Here is a 21,704-nt window from a genome sequence, read left to right as displayed (position 1 = left end):
TGTAAAAATGGTAAAAAAAATATATATATTTTTTTAATTTTTATTTGTATTTTTATTTTTAAACTAAATTTAATACTGAAGACATTTAAGCTATACAGGAACGCATGCATAATTATTTTGTAAACAAAAAGTATTAAACAAACAAGAATGTTTTATACTTAGATTCTTCAGTCTTCATGAGATAGAGTCACCTGGAATAGTTTTTTTCATAGTTGGCTACTTGCCTTTTATGCTGTGTCATCCCTAGTGATTCCAATAGCTTCTTAAAATGATTTGAAACATTGAAATAAGTGAGTGTTAAATTTTGTTGTCCAGGGCATTGTCAGCTCTGACGTCCTGGACATGGGACCAGCACTAATAGGCCATTGGGAAGTTGTATGACACTGTAGTCTTTATTATTCCCATAGTTGACACTCCAGTATACATATATTTTGGGCTATTAAGGCTTGAAATCATGCTTTTAGAAAAAGTCAGTAAGAGATCAGAAATTCCTGGCTTTGGGATCTTTATTGTCAGTTTCTACACAACATTAATTGTAATCATATTAAGAATTGTCACGGACATATTTCATGATATATTTGAGACCCAGCCAGGTCTCAGATGCAGTTGGGATGATCTGATTGGCAGGCAGGAGGAAACCATAGCGTCCAGTGTCACGCAGCTCAAAGGCAAATGAGTATTTGATGCCAATGTCATATGACCAGTCAATGCTTCCACCACTGGCTTGATCTGTGGGATTAGAATAAAAATACTGTAAGCAAACAGAGAAAATTGAAGAAATTACATCAAATGGACAATAAGAAAGAAAACGCTCTAAAAGTACACTCACAGATAATCCTGCAAATGCTTCCCACTCTATAGCTGGTTCCATAAAGAGAGCTGAGGGCCTGCACTGCAGATCGACCTACAGTGTCCTATAGCACAAAACAGAAACAGATTTTAATTTTATTCAGTTCCAAGAACAAATTCAATGGATTTGCCAGTTTCTGTTGGATGCAAGAAAAATTGGCAAGCATAAAAATCTGAAGTCTGAGCCATTTTGACACTGGGTGTCTATTAGTACTGGGTGTACTAATAGATCCTTTACTGTTCTAGAAGTCTGGAGGTTGACAAACAAATGGCCCAACAGAAACAGTCATAAAAAGAATTACGGTGCTGAAAATATTTTGTCCCATAATCACAGCAATGATAAAGACATTACAAGTGAAAGAAAATAATGATATTGTGATATTTTGATTTACAAAAGTGTATACATTTTCAAAACCACAGTATGTATTTTTCATGAATAGTTCACATGTAAAGACTGGTGGCAGAATGCTGTTAATTTTATTTTGTTCTGATTAGACATTAAGTTAACATTGTTGGGATCAAATTAATCACCTTGCTTACAGTATTTTAATAAACTACAGTTCTTGTATCACAGGCTCTGTATGATGGAAGGGCAAATTAGCTTACCAGTTCTGCCTGGTCAGGGATATTGTTGCAGCTGTATCCATAGGGGTACATGAGGAGCTGAGAGTAAGAATGAATTGAAATGAAGGCTTTGAAGTTGCCGTGGTTCTTGACAAGATCCACCACGTTCTTCACCTCGATCTCAGATTGGGCAGAAGGGCCGTGGTAGGAGTCGGAGCAAGGGTTCTTACTAGCTCCAGGTCCTGGAATAGCATAGCATGTATTAAAATGACACACCATCAGATTGCTTTTACTAACAAACTGCTTTAACTTTTTGGACTTTTTGAAAGTGACCACATCTATCAACTTACCACCAAAACCAGCATCCCAGTTTCTATTAGGATCAACACCCCGGCAGACAGAACCAGCATTAATAGAGCGAGTCTTGCGCCACATGCGGTCCTAGAAAGTGTTAAAAAGGTATTATATTAACACAAATAAACTTGAACTATAGGAGAGTGAGGAAAATGTGGTTCAAACTTTCATCGTGATGTTATATATGATGATATGTGAAGATATATGTCATCTGTGGCTTCTGACAAAGGGGTTAAAACATGAAAATGTTGGGGAAACTTTGTGTGGTTGCACAAAATCAATTGCATACTTACAGAAGTGTGAGTATAGGCATATCCATCTGGATTGGTAACTACCATCAGGTAGACATCCATACGGCCCAAGAGAGAAGTCACCGAGGGGTCAACACCATAATCTGTAGCCATCTAAATAATTTAAATAAATAATTTGAACTTTAACCTTTTAATGCCTCAACAGGAAAAAAAAACATTAATTAATTATTTGTGTTTATATTTTTATGTTTGTGGCAATAACACTAGATCTATTTTAAAAGATCTCACAAGTTTAAAATGTGCACTTTTTAAATCTAAGATTTGGCAAATACAAACCACAAGCACAAAATAATAATAAAGTATCACCTCTTCCAGTTGGTAGAGAAGGTAAACTCATTAACTCATCTTAACTCATTTATTAAGAGATAGTAACAAATGCAAGTAGCAAATGTGCTCTGCCAAAAAGTTAAAGCTTTTATACTGAAACAGAAAGAGGAACAATTTATACTTACCTTGTTAGCCATCCACACAGCAGAAGCAGTGGAGACCCATTCTCTGGCGTGTATACCAGCATCAATCCAGATAGCAGGGCGTTTGTTCCCACCAGTGCTGAACTAAATATATAAATGTATATACTCCATTACTGAGGAACTTTACTAATTATCACTCAATTTCTTTAAAAAAAAATTGTTATGATCAGTAAAACACATGCACGAAATGTAGCATTATAGTGAGCAGATTATTTTTAAAAGCAGATCATCCTTACCTTCAGCACATACATGGGACGGTTCTCGTAAGAGAAACCAATACGCACTTTGGAAACCAGATTTGCATGAGCAGCCACTAGAGTGTCCATCCAGCTGTAGAACATGTAATCAGTACAGTTAAGACAGTGTCCAAAAATAGCGCTATTCATAAATCCACAGTTTACGGTCAAATTAAATTCAAATTAAAACATGTAACATGTATGTTGTAGACAGTGTGTGTGTGTGTGTGTGTGTGTGTGTGTGTGTGTGATGGAGGTACCCACAGTGTCCAGTGTGTGATAGGCTCCAAAGTTGAAGCTGTTTACACTGCGCTCCTGCATGGCGTTCACCTCCATACTTTCCTGCTCCTCATCCAGGAGTTCCTGACACATAGCAAATTGATAGATTTATCCATGTACAAGATGTATTTACATAGTTTTTAGATCAAATTACCTTGCTCAAAACATCCCTAAACCTGCTCCAAAAAAACCCAGGGCTTTGTATGCCTCACACAGATAAACTGATGTGGTTTTGAACACAGAAATTGATCAGCACTTGGCCTGCCATTTAGAGTAACAAGAACCATGTTAACACCAGAATAATATGTGTTATTGCACTGTTAGGTCAGATTATATCAGATCTTAATGTTTGGGTTAAATGATGTTGCTCAGATTGTAAACGACCACAGTAATGAGGGAGAGTAAAGTATAAGGGAAAAGAATGGGACCTGTGTGTATTGCTAAATGTTAGGTGCAGAATTAATCATTATGTATTATTTTACTATGCATTATGTCCCTATGTTAAAACTGAAAAGTACTACAAAGGGTCCTCTCAAGAGTCTGGGTGCAGATATTTTGGCCCACAATGTATTATTGTATTCATACCTGTCCTGTGGAACTTCATTTAATATGTTCAGTTATGCAGAAATTATTCACAGTCTTACAAAATATTTCTTAACATTCTTCACACAATCAACATAAAACTGGTCGTGAGGTCAAAGATTTAGATTTAGACCCTTACTAATCAATACATTTATTCAAATGCAAATGCTAATCTGTATAAAAGAATTCCTTACCTGCACATTGTTGATCATAACAGTGAATGAGATATTGTGAAGATGTAAAAAGCTCTTGGCAGCGTGCAAACTGGCAGATGGCACATGGATATCCACAGGCAGGTCAGTTGAGACAGGATGAGTCCAAAAATCCAGCTAAATGAAAGATATTCAAATATTTGCAGCATTACGGTACACTGAATTTCTCAGAATGGAGCAAAAACCAACAGAAATGTTTCATACCTCCCATCCTTCATCGTCTTCTAACTCCTTCAGGAGCTGGATTTGTTCCTCAGATTCAGCATTGATTCTGAGAACCTGGTCTCTGTTGAGTGTGAATGTGGATTTCTTTTAGAATGTCATCCAGATCAGTCATAGCAAAACAACAGAGAAAGTGGTGGTATGTCTACTTTAGTACCATTTCTAATAATTTATGTCATGAATCTACAGTCATTCTCATAGATATAGTTTTGCTTATATATTCTGATCACTTTCAAATTTGTGTTTTAACTCACCCTATGAAGAGTTTATGGCACTGAGCCGCCACCAGAAGGGCAAAGACAGCCAGGTAGAGCTTCATGATCCTTTCGCTCAGTGTTTTCACCTGCAACTCTGTTATAGTTCGTATGAGCTCTTATACTCTCCCCAACAAGTGTTCAGTTCTCAGCACTATCTTACACTGTCAAGATCAGTCAACATACCTTCACTAAAACAGTTTCGAAACACTGATATGCTTTGCCCCAGACAGGTTGAGTCCCTAACAGCTGGCTATCACAGACTGTTTCCCATTACATCTACCTTAAAAAAGATCTTAATTCCATAAATAAGTATACTCTTAAATTGGCCAGGTCATCTAGATAGCAGTGGGTGTTCCTAAAAATGTTATATAGTATAATTGTCCTTTATTTACATTCTAAAGGTATTTTATTGAGACTATTTTCTCAACACTGGCATTAAACTAGATTTAAACTAGGGTTCTATCCTCAAACGGCAATTGGCAACAGGAAGTGACACCCACTGGCACCTGCCATTCAACTGTGGCAACAGGAAGTGACACCTACTGGCACCTGTCTTTGAGGAGTGGCACTGGCCACGAACGCTACTGGCCAGCGGCGCTCGCTAGCGGCATCTGCCATTCAGAAACGGATACATGCCGCTTAGCAAAGACACTTGCCACAGCTCCTGTGGCTAAAATAGTGGCTTTGCACACAGCCATACGCGATCGGGCATATTAATTTAAGGACTTTCAGGAATGTGTCGTTCACAGCTTAGTTGGTAGTTGGATTTATTTTTTTAAAACGAGCAGTTTACGCGTTTGTTTTGGACTTCCATGGACAGCCAATGGGTTATTTTGGACGTGTTTGTGGTAACTTGATTTAATAGAGCAATTGTGGTAAAGGTAACATATTTCAATGCGTATTAAAAACAGGGGAAAGTCGGGCTTGTGTCCTTGTTTTATTTGTTTTTTTGTTCTTGGGCAAAGATTTAATGTTTTATGTGCATGTATTATGTAACAATACTACTGTCTCCCTCATAGGCATCTGCCTTTCAGGAGAGGCCACAGCGAGCTCCCGTGGCACATGCCATTAGATTCATAGGCACCTGCCTTTCAGTAGAGGTCACAGCGAGATCCCGTGGCACATGCCATTAGATCCTTAAGTAAAAGTAAAAAGTACCAGTTGGTGTTATATATATGTAACAGTGTTAAAAGTATATATAAATAGTTAATAATATAGAAATTACTGCAAATGAGTTCAGCACCACCTGCTGGTCAAAGGCTGCCAGTTTTTAGTATAAAATGAGTGCATGCTGGGAGACCCCCAGCAGTCTGAGATATCCCTGCTGTGGGCTGGCTAAGCTGACCAGAAACTGATCTGATGTGTTATGTGAATGCTGAACTCGTTGCAGAATAAAAATACCCATCATCCAAACCATGTGGTGTCCATCCTTGGGGCGGGACGGAGTATGAGAGGTCACATTGGTGCCGTGACTCCGTCGTCGATGGTCTTCAACACAAAGGTCGGCTGGTGCTGCAAGCTCATCCTTGAAGATCTTCATGCCGAACCGGGACGTGTTCCGTTGCCCTCTGTCTGTGTGGAGCCAGGTGCACAGTGTTGAGAACTGTTACAACCAGTCCTTTCATGATTAGTGATTCAGAGTGTAGAATTCAGAGCCTAATCTTTATTTTCTTTATCTTACTCTGGGAATTCATTTTACTTTACTTGTTTGTAGTGTAATGATGAGTTTTGCTCAGGAAAATATGCACACTCCCATAAGCACAAGTGTGGGGAGAGGTAGAGGTGTTTTGGGGATCCCTATGATGCTACAGTTTGAAAGTCCTGTTCAGGGTGGTGGCACAGATGTGGGAGGTGGTCAGGTACCAGTTGGGCTTCCTTTAGTCAGTGAGAACAGGAACCCTCCTCAGCACTTCAACACTGCAGCTGCACCTAGCCCTCAGGTCGATAGCAGTCCTTCTCTAAACCCTCTCGTACAGTCTAGCGATCTGGTCAGTCAAATGAGTGATGTGATTAAGCGTATTGGTCAAGAACTCGCAGGCAGCATTATTACTCACCTTAGCCCACCACATGCTGGTCACATTGCTTCCCATAGCACACCCAATGTCAGTCATACACAGAGTCTTGACAACTCACAAGTCCAACTTGTATCCCACAGAAAAGTGAAAGACCCACCTAACTTCAAGGGGGATAGCTCAGATTCTGTAACAGTGCGTGAGTGGGAAGATCTTATGAGGAACTACATAAAAAAAGTGGACATTGCAAAAGAGCAACAAGCTGAAGAGATACTCATACGTCTCAGGGGTAGAGCAAAGGACATTGTCAAGTTCGGAACAAGAAACAGTGGCATCGATATAATAAAGAATCCAGAGTCCATTTACAGTCTTTTGCGCAAGCACTTTGATTCTGTCCCATGCTCTCCACTTCCACTGGCAGACTTTTACTCCACGCTGCCCAAGGCTGACGAAGATGCGTATGATTACTGGCTCAGGCTCAACCAGGCAGTTGACATAGCTGTCGACCGACTGAAGGAACAGGGTAAGTCTTTTGACTGCCCCACTGCTGAGGTGACGCGAATGTTCATTAGAAACTGTCCCTCTAAAGAACTTGCTGTGACATTTAGATCAAAGACAATTGACAAGTGGTCTGCTGAAGAAGTTCAAGATGTTCTAGATGAGTACCATTCTGAGATGAGTTTGAGAACAAAGGTAGCCAAAACACCTAATGAAAGAGTGTCTATGAACAAAGTGGAACTTTCTCAAGCAGTGATGTCACCAGTAGAGACCCAAGACTGCCAGCCACCTAAGAACGCAGAATCCACTGCTCTTGAACGTGTCATTGGCATGTTAGAAAAGATTCTGTTGGAGAAGTCAGCTCCAGCGCAGACCAACCCAAGCTACAGAGGTAAACCACGACTGCCCAGAATTGGTGGCTTAAACAGCATGCCATGCACAGTCTGTGGCGATGCTTCACATTCTGGCCTCACTCACTGTCGAAACCATAAACTGTGCTTTCAGTGTTACTCACCTGCTCACTCACGGAGCTCCTGTCCAGAGAAGAGAAAGCCTGCTCCTTCTCAGCCATTGGAAAACTAGTGGATCTGCATTTTAGGGGAGGACGGTGCAGATCCTAATTCTGACCCTCCCAGTAGCACTTCAGATGATTTTCAGTCAGTGTACAAGTCATTTGCATCTGATGCACCTTCAGATAAAACAGTTATACTTCAAAATCTGCACAAGATTCAGAAATCAGACAGCTTGTTCTATACTACAGTTACTACAGCAGGAGGAGTTGTGTTAAAAGCCATGATTGATAGTGGCTCCATGGCATGCACATTGAGTGAGTCTGCTGAGTCAAGCCTTCTGCAGCAAAATCCTGATATGGTGAAATACTCTGCTGATGACATCATAATATTCGGATGTGGTGGACAAAGTGTCACTCCAAAAGCTCTTTATAATGTGGAAATGACTGTGTATGATTGCAGGATGCTCATCCCAGTGCTTGTGGTCCCTGGTCAGACTGATGACATGATACTGGGCAGCAATGCCATTAAAGCACTCATACAGTGGATGCGCAAGACAGATAGCTACTGGCGGATAATGTCAGAGTCCAGTGTTGTCGGGGATGATGACTTACACCAATTCCTTTCTCTCATTTCTAACACTGAAAGGTGGAGAGGCGAGTCTGTACCTGAAAGAGTTGGTACATTAAGGCTAAAGCAATGCATCTCATTACAGCCGCGATGTGAGCATCTTGTTTGGGGCAAATTGCCTGAGTCTGCAGCCATATCAGTGGGGAGCACTGTTATTGTTGAGCCAACTCAATCAAGGTGTAGGCCAAAAAATGTCTTGGTTGGCAGGGTCATCACACCAATGTGGGGAGATCGATGGCTGCCTATGAAACTTATCAACCCCTCTAGTGAAGTCGTTGTGCTGAAAAGAAATGCTAAACTTGCAGATGTGTTTCCATGCATTGCTGTAGAGGATCTTTCTCAACCCGATAGCATCCAATCTTACTCTCAGTGTGTTCTTGACACTCCTCTGACAAGGTCTGGTGAAGAGGTGAAGATGGTCTTGGAGAAGCTTGGACTACAGGAGCTGGATCTGGATGCCTGTGAAGTGTCTGACGTGTGGAGAGACCGACTTTTGCAAATCATCGAAAGGTATGAGTCAATCTTCTCCCGGGGCAAGATGGACTGTGGTGAAGCTACTGGCTTTGTGCACAAGATACATCTCATAGATGACAAACCGTTCCGCCTTCCCTACCGCCGCGTGCCACCAAGCCAGTATGAGAAGTTAAGAACAGCTCTCAATGAAATGGAAGAAAAAGGTATCATTAGAAAGTCACATAGTGAGTATGCTTCACCCTTAGTCCTTGTATGGAAGAAGAATGGTGATTTGCGCATCTGTACTGACTTCAGATGGCTGAATGCTAAGACAGTGAAGGACGCTCACCCACTGCCCCACCAGGCAGATGCCCTTGCTGCCCTTGGAGGCAATGTTTTCTTTTCCACCATGGACTTAACATCTGGCTTTTATAATGTGCCACTGCACGAGCAACACAAAAAATACACTGCTTTCTCGTCTCCCTTTGGACTCCACGAATATAATCGTATGGCTCAAGGTCTCTCGAATAGTCCGGCGACATTCATGAGAATGATGCTAGCTATATTTGGAGATGAGAACTTCACGAGTGTTCTGTGCTATCTAGACGACCTTATGACCTTCGCACCGACGGAACAGCTGGCTTTAGAACGTTTAGAGATGATCCTCTCTCGCCTCAAGAACCACAATCTCAAGCTAGCACCAAAAAAGTGCAATTTTTTAAGACGGTCTGTGAAGTTTCTTGGTCATGTCATTTGTGAAACAGGTGTGCAGACTGATCCTAGTAAAGTGGAAGCCATTAGCCAGATTCAGAAATCTGATCTGATGGAAAGTGATGGTGTCACACCTTCACAGAAGAAGATTAGGTCCTTTTTGGGCATGGTCCTTTACTACCAGCATTTTATTGAAGATTGCTCAGCCAAAGCTAGACCACTCTTCAAGTTAACATCTGAACAGAGAAATCAGGGCAAAGCTCAAAGAGGAAGAAAACCTTACAAGAGGAAGCCTGTTTCTGTGAAACTTTCGGCAGATGACTGGTCTTCTGAGTGTCAGAATGCTTTTGATACCCTGAAGCATGATCTCACCCACAGTGTAACCTTAGCCCATCCTGATTTTAATGAGCCTTTCATTCTCGCTGTTGATGCATCCTTTGATGGAATTGGAGCCGTCCTTTCCCAGATTCCACCTGGTGAAACAGTTGCAAGACCAGTAGCTTTTGCTAGCAAAACTTTGTCCCGCTCACAACTGAATTATCCTGCTCATAGACTAGAATTTTTGGCCTTGAAGTGGGCTATTACTGACAAATTCAGCCACTGGCTAAAAGGGAGACATTTCACTGCATGGTCTGACAATAACCCTCTGACCTATATCCTAACTAAACCCAAGTTGGATGCATGCGAACAAAGATGGGTGGCCAAGCTTGCTGCGTATGATTTTGATTTGAAGTATGTCCCAGGGACCAAGAACACTGTTGCTGATGCTCTCAGCCGTGAACCATTTGTTCAGTCCTGCATAAGCCATCGTCTTGTGAAAGAGCCCTACACATCTCTCTTGGATGAAGTCAATGGAGTCGTCACAGGTACTGTGCAAGATGCATTCCGTCTTACCACTAATTGCTTGATTGTCGACAGCCAAAATGAGTCTGAGGATGATCCAGTTTTGATGCAGGACCCCCTCCATTCTGCTGGCTTCTCTGTCAGTGCTGAAGAAGTGTCTGCTGTTCTGGATGCTCATCGAAATGGTGGTATTTCCCAGCTTCCTTGTGTGAGTCCAGCCTCACTTCAGCTTCCCCAAGAAGACCCGTCTATTGTCATTCCACACAGTCAACTGTTAAGTCTACAAGAACAGGATGCTACAGTCAGCAGAGTGTTGTACTATGTACAGCGAGGCAAGAAACCAACAAGACATGAGAAAGAGACAGAATCCACCTGTGTAACAAGACTTCTAAAGCACTGGAAAAAACTTAAAGTCAGAAATGGCATACTGTACAGAGTAAAGAGACACCGTCACCTGAACAGAAAAGTCTTCCAATTCATCATCCCAGAATCACTGAAAAAACAAGTCCTCCATGGTGTGCATGATGCTGCTGGTCATCAGGGATGTGCAAGAACTCTTTCCCTGGCTTGCGAGAGATTTTTCTGGACAGGTATGAACAGAGATGTTGCATATTATGTGAAACACTGTCAAAGATGCATAGTTGGGAAGACTCCTGAGCCTGATGCACGTGCTCCTCTGAAAAATATTCGCACCTCTGAGCCAATGGAACTGGTTTGCATAGATTTCTGGACTGCAGAGTTGAGTGACAGGAAAACTGTTGATGTCCTCGTGGTCACTGACCATTTTACAAAAATGGCTCATGCCTTCCATTGTAGAAACCAATCTGCCAAGCAAGTTGCCCGCCGCTTGTGGAACGACTTCTTCTGTGTTTATGGATTTCCTAAAAGGATCCATTCAGATCAAGGAGCTAACTTTGAGAGCAGGCTCATCAAAGATCTACTTGAGATGGCAGGTGTACAAAAATCCCACACCACGCCCTACCACCCAATGGGCAACGGGATCTCTGAGCGATTCAACAGAACTCTCGGGAACATGATAAGAGCTCTTCCTCCTAAATGCAAGTCAAGATGGCCCCAGATGCTGCAAACACTCACTTTCAGCTATAACTGCACTGTACATGAGACTACCGGCTTTGCTCCCTTTTACCTGATGTTCGGGCGAGTTCCCCGTCTGCCTATTGACGTCATGTTTCAAAACATCCTTGAGAATGATCGTGTTGTCAGCCATCACGAGTTCGTACAGCATCTGAAAAGAGACCTGTCTGAAGCAGCACAAATCGCCCAGAAAAATGCTATTTGTGAGCAAGACCGTCATGCCAAATTGTACAACCGCAAAGTCAAGGGCTCACCACTGACTGTGGGTGACAGGGTGCTGTTGGCTAACCGAGGTGAAAAAGGGAAGCGAAAGATTGCTGACAAGTGGGAGTCAACCCCTTATGAAGTTGTTTCTGTGAGGCCAGCCATAAATGTCTACAGAGTCAAGGATTCTCTGACAGGCAGAGAGAAAGTCATTCACAGGAATCTTATGCTGCCTGTGAACTTCTTTCCTCTGGATAGTGGCATGGATGAGACTTCAACGCATCTAGACGAGGGTGACCTCACTTACGAACACAATGCTGTTGTGCCTGATGAAGTAGAAGGAAGTGACAAACGTACTATGTCCTGGCTATTGCAGTGTGATGATGCTGGCGAATCACATGTTAATGTGAACACAGTGCCACAAAACTCTACTGAACATCTTGATGAAAGGCCTGACATGATCTCTTCGCTTGAATACTCAGATAGTATTTCTAGACAGTCAGCCCTAGATCATATCAGTGACAGTTCCTCAGTCAGCAGCACTGATAGTTCACCTCAGCCACCACTTACGTCGCATGATCACATTCAGCCAGACATAGACACACTAGAATCACCCACTCAGGATCCTGTAATATGCACACAGCCCACTACAGCTCACACTAGGGTTGGTAGAGTCATTAGGCCTCCCACACGTCTTATTTGTGAGATGAATGACCAAGTCTTGCATGGTCCCAGACCTACTGTTAGTTCCCTGTTTGATTTTGTGAGAGATCTGCTTTCAGTATAAACAGTATAATGTTGTGCATTATTGATGGTTAAAAGCTTCTTATAACAGTTGTGCTTTTTGTTTGATTGGAACTATGTGTTAGTTTATAAGGTGTAGAAGGGCACCTTTTATGTCTATGTTGATCAAAGGAGCTTGGTACCTCTCTTTTTTTCCACATACTCTTCAAGGAGAATTTTCTAATTGACGTGTACACAGAAATGTTCCATAGTATGTCCCCCCCCCCCCCCTCTTTTTTTTTCTTTTCTTTTCTTTCTATTTTATTATTATCAAGTTCATGCTTCACCCATTTGACAGAATTTCAGGGGGGTATATGTAACAGTGTTAAAAGTATATATAAATAGTTAATAATATAGAAATTACTGCAAATGAGTTCAGCACCACCTGCTGGTCAAAGGCTGCCAGTTTTTAGTATAAAATGAGTGCATGCTGGGAGACCCCCAGCAGTCTGAGATATCCCTGCTGTGGGCTGGCTAAGCTGACCAGAAACTGATCTGATGTGTTATGTGAATGCTGAACTCGTTGCAGAATAAAAATACCCATCATCCAAACCATGTGGTGTCCATCCTTGGGGCGGGACGGAGTATGAGAGGTCACATATAGTATTTAATATATATAGTATTTTCTGAGACACTGATTTGTGGGTTTTCAGTGGCTGTAAGCCATAATCATCAGCAATATAATAAATAAACGCTTAAAATATAGCACTTTATGTGTAATACATCTATTGAATATTTCACATTTTTAAATGATTACTGAAATAAAGTTCCTTTTCAACAATATACTATTGTTTTATGGAAGCCCATTTCCGCCACCTGAAGAAAAAAAAACGTCCTCAACTAAGTCATAATTATGAGATGACTTTTTATCTCATAAATATGACTTACTATCTCATAATTATGACTTTTTTATCTCATAATTATGACTTACTATCCCATAATTATGACTTACTATCTCATAATTATGACTTACTATCCCATAATTATGACTTTTCTATCTCATAATTATGACTTATTATCTCATAATTATGACTTACTATCCCATAATTATGACTTTTCTATCTCATAATTATGACTTAGTTGAGGACGTTTTTTTTTTCTTCAGGTGGCGGAAATGGGATTCCATAGAAATGGGCTTCCATATTGTTTTGAGATTCACTAGTATATCATATTTTGCATACTCTCTGCAAAACAGAGGAGTCTTGAAACAGAAAGGAAACCAACAGACAGAAACACTAGAAGTGGGTGTAGGGTGTAGGGAGCAGTGCTGGATTTAGGACGCGCCCCATGGTGACGCACTTCCTTGTCTATGAGTTGGAGCTACGCGGAAAAGCAGAGAGAGAGCAATTTACAACTTTAACACTTTATACCGCGAAATAACTGTAACTTTACTCCCATAAAACTGTCCTACTAAAGATAGAGAGTCATGGCGCTCAGCGATGCCGATGTTCAGAAACAGGTAAAGTAGAAAAGTGAGGTTTTATTCAGTGTTGTCTGTGTTCTCTCTCAGTAAACAGTGTATATTCTCCTGATAGTGAATATAACCTACTGTCTGTTAAAACACACCTGATTTCAGTACTTAAAGTTTATAATCTGTTATAAAATATGATATTATTAATATATTATATCATTAATAGTATTAAATAGCCATGTGGACACTAATATAACCTACAATTTCCTTTATTTATTGACACTCATGAAAATGTTTCAGTGTTTGTTGCCTTTATTGTTGTAGGACACAGAAAATGACTTAACGTTAGTTTAATATTTGTTTCTAAATTGGTTTCTTTGAGCTTGACTGTGCACATACATGAATTAATGTGTTAATTGATGAACCACAACAATGTTCAACCATACTAAAACACTAAATTCATATTCTTTAGGGATAGAAGATATTGTAAAAAAATATATATATTAATAATAAAATGATAATTTTAATATTTTTCAAATGTATAAGCAATTCTCAATTTTAATTAAGATTTTCAGTTTTTACATAATTTCATTTTTTTATATTTTTAAACAAACAGCACAATTTAAAGTGGTGTGCAAGCTATTGTTTCCTTTACATTTAATATAGTAAGACAATTTAATAGTAAGAAAATAAGTAAGCCTTCAACCTTACATGCAGCTTTTATATTAAACATGGTGCGAACATTACCTCCTTGTATTTCAGTTTTTATTTAAGGAAAAGTGTAAAATATCAATGTTCTTTACAGTTTTTTGACAGAAGCAAATGTCTATCTACTGAGATTCACTCTGCAGCGTCTATGTGTAAAGATGTACAATCTCCGTTATTCCAATAAAAAAAAAGCATTAAACAGCAATTACATTCATCAAATAATTTAAATTAACCTCCCAGCCCTAATGTTCTTGTATATCTATGGATCACACAGAAGCACCTTTTTTTAACCATACAAAATCCAAATGTAATTGATCATAGGTGTATATATGTAGGTGTAATTGTACAGAATGTGTTTATCTAAATTACTTAAGTAAGAACAGGTTTAGTGTCGTTTGCACGTGAGCCCCCTGCCAAGACCGACGGAAAACCCAGAATAGAGAAATGAAAGAGAGCATTGCATTGTTGCAGGTTTTCCTAATTTTCTTCAGCTCATCAGTAAACAGATGTTCTTATGAGTTACGAGTAAAGTAAAATAAATCTAAACCCTGAAACTGTCCAAATCTGAGAAACCAAATTATAGTCACATTAAACAGTGAATTACTGTTAGCTTTTAGAAGCATAAAATACAAACATATCACTGCTGTCTGTCTTGTACATGCAGTGTGTGGGACATTCAGTCTCATTTCTCCTTTTTCTTCTCCTCATAATTCCATTTAAAGCAGTTTTTACTACATATTACTGCACTGTAAATTAGAGTGTGCTGGAAACTGTTTTAAACAAAGCACTTTTGTAAGTATCTCTGGATAAGGGCGTCTGCTAAATACCCTTAATGTAAAATGTAAAAATGTAAACTTGTCATGACAATTAAAAAAAGTCCTTTCTTACACAAGTGAAATGGCTATATTAGCATAAAATATCAAAATGTTATATTTAGTTATGCTGTAATTTGGGGAAATAGTTAAATTCTGTAATTGAACTATACAGTACATTCAAAATTTTATATTATTTATTGATTTTAAAATATGGAAAATAAAATAATAAAGACCCAATCCTGTTATATAGTAACAGTATATATATATATATATATATATATATATATGGTAAAAGTGTATATATATATATATTTGAGAAAATTTTGGAAAAATGTATAAATTAATACAAACGCTTTTAAAGAAATATTTTAACACACACAAAAAATATATAATTTAAAGTGTCCTCCAACACTGCTACAAAACTATTTACATGTGTTGTTCTAGTGTCTACACTAGACAATTTTTCTCTATTTGTACACAGATATCAGTACTTTATACGACACTGTCTTCTCCTTTTAGATCAAACACATGATGGCCTTTATCGAGCAAGAGGCCAACGAGAAGGCAGAAGAAGTAGAAGCAAAGGTAAATGGAAGCCAGTCCTATTTTTATAAACAGTTGTCTGGAAGTAAAAGGGGTGACCTTGCTGTGGGTTAAAATGTGTTTTTAAGTCATATAATTTACTCTGCAGGCAGAAGAGGAGTTTAACATTGAGAAAGGACGTCTTGTGCAGACTCAGAGGGTTAAAATAATGGAGTATTATGAGAAGAAAGAGAAGCAGATCGAGCAGCAAAAGAAAATGTGAGGCAGTTCACTATTTCATCTGAAAACCACTGCTGTATGAGCACTATTGTGCCCCTGCTTTCTTAAACATTTCTGAATGATTCTCCTTCCCTCTGCAGTCGGATGTCCAATCTGATGAACCAGGCCAGGCTGAAGGTGCTGAAGACTCGAGATGACATGGTCACGGTATTTACTGACTTACCTGCTTAAGATACAATCTTTTAAACAATCCAGGGAAGAGGTCAAGATCTGACTGTTTGTTGGCAGCCATCTGGAGGTCCTCAGCAGGCAAAGGCTTGTCTGCAGGCATTATATCCAGGCCTGGCAGGAGCTCTAGAGCGGGGAGGAGGTTGAGAGAAAACTAGACCTGGGGGCAACTAAAGGGAAGGCATGAGGTCCAAGTAAAGCTGGGGGTCAAATCAAACCAAATCAAATCAGGTTTATTTTCACATCACATTATCATTTTATTCAGACATTAGAAGAATGTTTAGCAACATTAAGAAAGGGTTCCAGGAAGTTTAGCAGGTAATGTTGCAGAAATAATGTTCCAGAAACATTCCATAAAAAGTGCATGAATTATTATTGTTAGTATGTAATTAATGTTAGTATATTGAATTGATTGATTGAAATTGCCCCTTAGGTGTGAGTGTGTGAGTGAATGTGTCTGTTTGTCTGTCTGTGTCCGTCTGCCCTGCGATGGATTGGCGGCCTGTCCAGGGTGTATCCTGCCTTCCGCCCGATGCCTGCTGGGATAGGCTCCAGCCCCCAACACCCCCCCCCCCCCCCCCCCACCCCCCACCCCCCGCGCGACCCTTCACGGATTAAGCGGTTGACAATGAGATGAGATGAGATATATAACATTAGCATTAGCATTAACCAAAAGAAACTCTTTATAACTGAAGTTTTTGAGTTTCTACCTGTCCAGTAGAGGTCATGTCTGTCTCGTGTCCTCAAACCACCAATGGAAGCTGAACGGGGTATAGACAAACCCAAAACAATCAAAATCTCAAAGTTGAACCGACAACTGTTGTTTTTTTAAGGCAATGGCACTGCGATTCTGTTTGTTGAGCGTCTCCCCACGTGTTCTTCTATTTCTTCGCATTGCGACGTATAGTGTATTATAATATATAATATAAATAATCATGAGCTATTACCTTTTAAACCCTGATATTTAGTTGTACAGTTTGAGCTGAAGTTGGGTAAAACAATTGAAAATATTGCACATTGTATGCTCAGCTTAAAGCTCATTTCAGAATATCAGAATTGTTACCTTTTATATTTTTTGTTTCTTAAACACTTTAAAGAGTTCTTGTCTTTGTGTAGGATCTTCTTAATGAGGCACGGAAGCGGTTGGCTGACATTGCTAAAGATCCAGCTAAATACTCCATGCTGCTAGAAGGTTTAGTCTTACAGGTAAGGCTTTTATTTTTATTTATTTGGTTGGTGTTGCGCAGTATTGTTTTATCCTTTATTACAGATACAGTGTGTCAAAATATATATTTCTCTTCTATGTGAATTTAAAAGCACAAACTTTGCTGTAGGGGACTGTAGGGGGAGCCCAGTAGAAACACATTTCTAATAAAAACTTTCAAATTACTATCCTTACTATTACTTTCTACCAGGGTTTCTATCAGCAGCTGGAACCAAAGGTTATAATTCGCTGCCGGAAGGAAGATGTGGCCTTGGTGGAGGTGAGCACTTATCATTATCTAAACTATGATTTATTTAATCTGGGATGTTCATACTATAATGTTGTATCAATGTTTACATGGACCTTTGTGGGAGAGTTGAAGAAACATCTTGTACTTATTTACCTTTAGGCTGCTGTGCAGAAGAACATCCCCATCTATAAAGAGACTGTAAAGCGCAATATTGAAGTCAGCATCGACAAGGACAACTTTCTCTCACCTGACGTGTAAGATAACAACTCCCTGAAACCCTTGTTTACTTGCTGTGAATCTTATCATATAAACTGTTTTAGCTGTTTGGTTTAGCATATCTTGTGGAATTCCACAGGGCTCTACTTTAGGGTATATTATACTGAGTATACTACAGTATATTACAATGATGTAGTTATGAGAGTGAAACTGATAAGAAAGTTAAGAAATTAAATGTGGGCTTAAATAAAGGGTCTTATGGTTTAACACTACTCGACTACTATGAAGCATTTCCATTAAAGGGTCAAAGGGTGTACAGATGAGAATGCATGTTTTGAGTTCAACATTAGCTTTGAAACAGCCAGATATCTACCCAATTCTCCAATTTAGTCAAAATGTAGTTTTTTTTTAAAACAATGACCTGTTTGAGCTCAAAAAGGGGATTTAGGGTGTATTAAAGTTTTAGACACCAAATAGAGACAAACTAATCTATAATAATATTTGAAGTAAGCATAGGAATCCTGTAAACATGACTTTTGGCTGAACTATCACACTGCAGCAGTGGAGTTCATAAGAATACACGTTGGATTTTGCAGCTCGGGAGGCGTGGAGGTCTATAACGCCAATGGAAAGATCAAGGTATCCAACACTTTGGAGAGCAGACTGGAACTGTTGGCCCAACAAGTAAGAAACATAAAAAACTGAACAATATAGAATTATTTAGAAATGAAAGGAAAGTGTTGTATAATGTGCTGAGTGCATATTTAATCTAGCAACGTCTAGGCCTGAATAAGTTTTAGAAAATAAAAATAGCCAGAAAGTTTTGGAAAAGTCATGGAAATTTGGTCTACAAATCTTTGTGTTTTCATTTATCAATGGTAAAAATATATTTTGAGCTAACAATTATGTAAGCTCAGAGTTAATTCAGTAATGGAGCTCTCCGGATCTGTCACACATTTTACTATTAAAGATTGTGTGCCATTTGATTATAGTATTGACCTACTATAATCAATTTTAATTATAGTTTTAATTGACTTTTGGTTTTTTTGTTTGTCTGCACTGATATCTTAAAAATTGTATGTTCATGAAAAAATCATGGAAATATATTGGTTAAAAAGTGTATCAACCCTGATAGTATCTCATTTAACGTATATTAACATATATTTAACATATAAATAGCCTATTCTACAGACTAGGCTGTTGAGTGTATAAGCGATTAACACAAGTGTAATATGTGTAATATGGCGATTAGCACAGCAAAGAATAATTATAACTAATATTTTATATATATATCTTAATAAATTGTTATTTATGGGTTTCTTTATTAACATTGCCTAATTTTTCTTTTATTTGTTTATTTATTTACATAACTATTTATTTCTGTATTCATTTATTTCCCAATTTATTTATTTCTGTTTTTCCTTGTGCTTATATTATAATGAAGAGGTTGTCCAGCAAAGATGTCACGGTGTCTTAGCATTCTTCCTTCATCATAGTTCTCTTTCTCACCTTTCCATTAATAGATGATGCCTGAAATTCGAGTGGAACTGTTCGGAGCGAACCAGAACCGCAAGTTCATGGACTGAGAGAAGACACTTCTACCAAAGAATCTACAGGAGAGGATGTAGGAGAGGACTTGAGTCTGAACATGACTGGAACTCTGTGCCAGTTGTGTGAGAGTTGCCAGTTGTCTGCAGATATCTCTCATTCACTTCTGACAGCTCAGTGCTTCACACCTCCATTTTTTCCCCTCTTTTTTCTGTGATATATGCCTGACAAAAGGACAGACTGGAAAACAAGTGTAAGGTGTGCTTGTGTCTGTTCACACTGATGTGCTTGATTCAGGATTAGGGTTTAGAGTGTATAGGATGTATATTTTTCTGTACTCCCCTATCAAACTAAATCAGTGCACTTGAGCTAAGCACTTATTGTGAATGAAGAATTTACACTGTACAGGTTGTGACTAGATTTCTCCTGCCTTTCTGACTTGCCTTTCCTTAATCCCTCTCAAAATTTCCCCTAAACTCCTACTGCCTTACTGCCTAAAGTGGGTCAACTTTCTCAAGGAAGTCGGGATGTTTACTCTTTCTATTATGTGTGTGTTTTTTTTTGTATAATCTGTGTATCTGAATATTGATTCGTGATGATTGTGCGTGTGTGTGTTCATGTGATTTTTAAAACAGGAATAAATCAAATATATTTTATTTCTATTTGGAAACATTTCAGTAAGGAACGTTCTGTTACAATACAAACAACAAGAACAAAAATCCACAAAGACTTTTCCTTCATTGTCCTAAAAAATAGGTGGAAAGGATTTACATCAAACAAAAAAACAAATGCAACCAACCATATGTGTATCAAATTAGTAAACAACAATATATTGCATAAAATACTGGGAAATACACTGCCTGGCCCACAAAAAAAGTGGCCACCAAAAAAAAAGGTCTGACCTGGAACAGTCTGACCACTGCACAAAGCAACTCTTCTCCATCCAGCACATCCCAAAGATTCTCAATGAGGGTAAGGTCTGGACTCTGTGATGAAGAATCCATGTGTAAAAATTATGATCTCATGCTCATGCCCAGGTGGTGACTTTTTTTTTGGGCCAGATAGTGTGTTGCCCTGTTAAGGACAAAATACTGTACTTACATCGTAGTAGTGTATGTCTTCATACTGTATAGGCATTTCATATACCCAGATCAAACCTGATCTAAAATACAGTTTATTTCAAATGGAAAACCTTTATCCACACTGTTTTAATAATAAAAAAAATGTAGATAGTAAAATGTAGCCTTTAAAATGCCCATAAGATGGTGCTTGTTCCCATTTAAATACTGTATACTGTTAAAAGTTAAGAAGTACCCCGAGGGATTTTTTTTAATGGGGGTTCTTCAGTTGACACTTTGAAGGAGCTTTAAGGAAAGTTTTAATTAAAAAAAAAATTATAATGGTTCCTTAAAGCAATGATTAAAGATGGCCCAAAAGTTCCTCAAGGATCTTGTTATATTAGCAGTGACGTTTTGCAGAACTTCTCCTATTCATATTTCCAGCTAAATAGCCTATTTTACCTGTGGCTATGATAATACGATAAGAGCATTATATATAAAAAAAGAAAACAATGAGGATTATGTTGCATTGTTACCATATTGGGCTTTCCCCAAGTTCTCACACAGATCACCTTTTTTTCTATGAGATGTGTTTATAGCGCGACTAGATGACAAAAATAAAGAGTGTGGTCATTGTTTCAGAGGCACATACTCAAACACATTGTAACGGCACCAGCTGCAATAACTTCATATTGGTCAACCAGCCACAAAACACCTCAGCTATCTACTAACGTAGCACAACAATCATTATTATAATAATGTAGCACAACTTCTACTTGGAGTAAATTAAATAAGTGATGCGTCTTTGTCTTGAATCTTTATGACTTTTGCAGTTTTGCAAGTTGAGCATTTTAATACAGCCTCTGTAATGTTATCTTTCTCTAACAGCCACTGATCTTGTATCCCTTTTAAAGTGACACTTCTGCACCCACTTATAGATGCGGTAATATAAGGCTTCATCATGTGCACAAATAGTGTTAATAAAAAAACAACAACATTAAGCCCAATGAAACAATGATCCAGCAATTGTGCATGAACAGCCTGTGTGTTCCTGTACTGTAAAATACCTGAAGGACCCCTGCATTGAATGCCTTAAATACCTGATTTGATTTAATGCTATATTGTACGTTTTTAAGCCCCTGGGTTTATTGAGATAAGGAAAGAGCTACTGAAGCCATTCTCTCAAACATGAAATCTATGTTTGGTGTCTAAAGCTTTGCACTGGAGCTATGAGGTCAATGTACAGTGGCTTTCAAAAGTATTCATACAAGCTTACATTATTTTAGATTTTAGATTATTTAGATTTTAAGTGATAGATAAACACAAAGTAGCACATAATCATAAAGCGGCACTACAAAGAGTATTCAGCCCCTTTATATCAACAAATCAGTAGAGCCACCTTTTGCTACAATTACAGCTGCAAGTCTTTT

General features: G+C 38.8%; 2 protein-coding genes across 2 annotated transcripts; one reads left to right on the top strand and one right to left on the bottom strand.

Annotated features, from left to right (window-relative positions):
- Positions 1-488: 488 nt before the first annotated feature.
- LOC103026101 (carboxypeptidase A1) lies at positions 489-4,760 on the bottom strand. The gene is made up of 11 exons (XM_049484463.1): positions 4,334-4,760; positions 4,062-4,143; positions 3,840-3,974; positions 3,048-3,147; positions 2,785-2,885; positions 2,531-2,632; positions 2,061-2,171; positions 1,764-1,854; positions 1,456-1,655; positions 830-914; positions 489-729 (listed from the first exon to the last, which is right to left on the bottom strand). The coding sequence occupies exons 1-11, from the start codon at positions 4,396-4,398 to the stop codon at positions 545-547; spliced, it is 1,257 nt and encodes a 418-aa protein (XP_049340420.1). The 5' UTR covers positions 4,399-4,760; the 3' UTR covers positions 489-544.
- An 8,611-nt stretch (positions 4,761-13,371) lies between these two features.
- On the top strand, positions 13,372-19,872 carry atp6v1e1a (ATPase H+ transporting V1 subunit E1a). Its single transcript, XM_022683786.2, has 9 exons — positions 13,372-13,533; positions 15,528-15,593; positions 15,700-15,809; positions 15,911-15,977; positions 17,115-17,204; positions 17,414-17,482; positions 17,612-17,706; positions 18,265-18,352; positions 19,192-19,872. Exons 1-9 carry the CDS (start codon positions 13,501-13,503, stop codon positions 19,252-19,254), a joined length of 681 nt encoding a protein of 226 aa, XP_022539507.2. The 5' UTR covers positions 13,372-13,500; the 3' UTR covers positions 19,255-19,872.
- The last annotated feature ends 1,832 nt before the right edge of the window (positions 19,873-21,704 follow it).

Source organism: Astyanax mexicanus, chromosome 10, assembly GCF_023375975.1.
Source record: "Astyanax mexicanus isolate ESR-SI-001 chromosome 10, AstMex3_surface, whole genome shotgun sequence".
In the NCBI taxonomy this organism is placed as follows: domain Eukaryota; kingdom Metazoa; phylum Chordata; class Actinopteri; order Characiformes; family Acestrorhamphidae; genus Astyanax; species Astyanax mexicanus.
This window is presented reverse-complemented; position numbering and strand designations above follow the sequence as displayed.

Bases quoted from the DNA above. Each gene is read 5' to 3' on its own strand.
- LOC103026101 (XM_049484463.1), bottom strand. From the start codon at position 4,398: ATGAAGCTCTACCTGGCTGTCTTTGCCCTTCTGGTGGCGGCTCAGTGC. The intron at 2,172-2,530 runs GTAAGTATAAAT...TAAATTATTTAG, and splicing joins CTGTGTGGATGGCTAACAAG to ATGGCTACAGATTATGGTGT. The intron at 730-829 runs GTGAGTGTACTT...CTAATCCCACAG, and splicing joins AAGCATTTGCAGGATTATCT to ATCAAGCCAGTGGTGGAAGC.
- atp6v1e1a (XM_022683786.2), top strand. From the start codon at position 13,501: ATGGCGCTCAGCGATGCCGATGTTCAGAAACAG. The intron at 13,534-15,527 runs GTAAAGTAGAAA...TTCTCCTTTTAG, and splicing joins ATGCCGATGTTCAGAAACAG to ATCAAACACATGATGGCCTT. The intron at 17,483-17,611 runs GTGAGCACTTAT...ATTTACCTTTAG, and splicing joins AAGATGTGGCCTTGGTGGAG to GCTGCTGTGCAGAAGAACAT.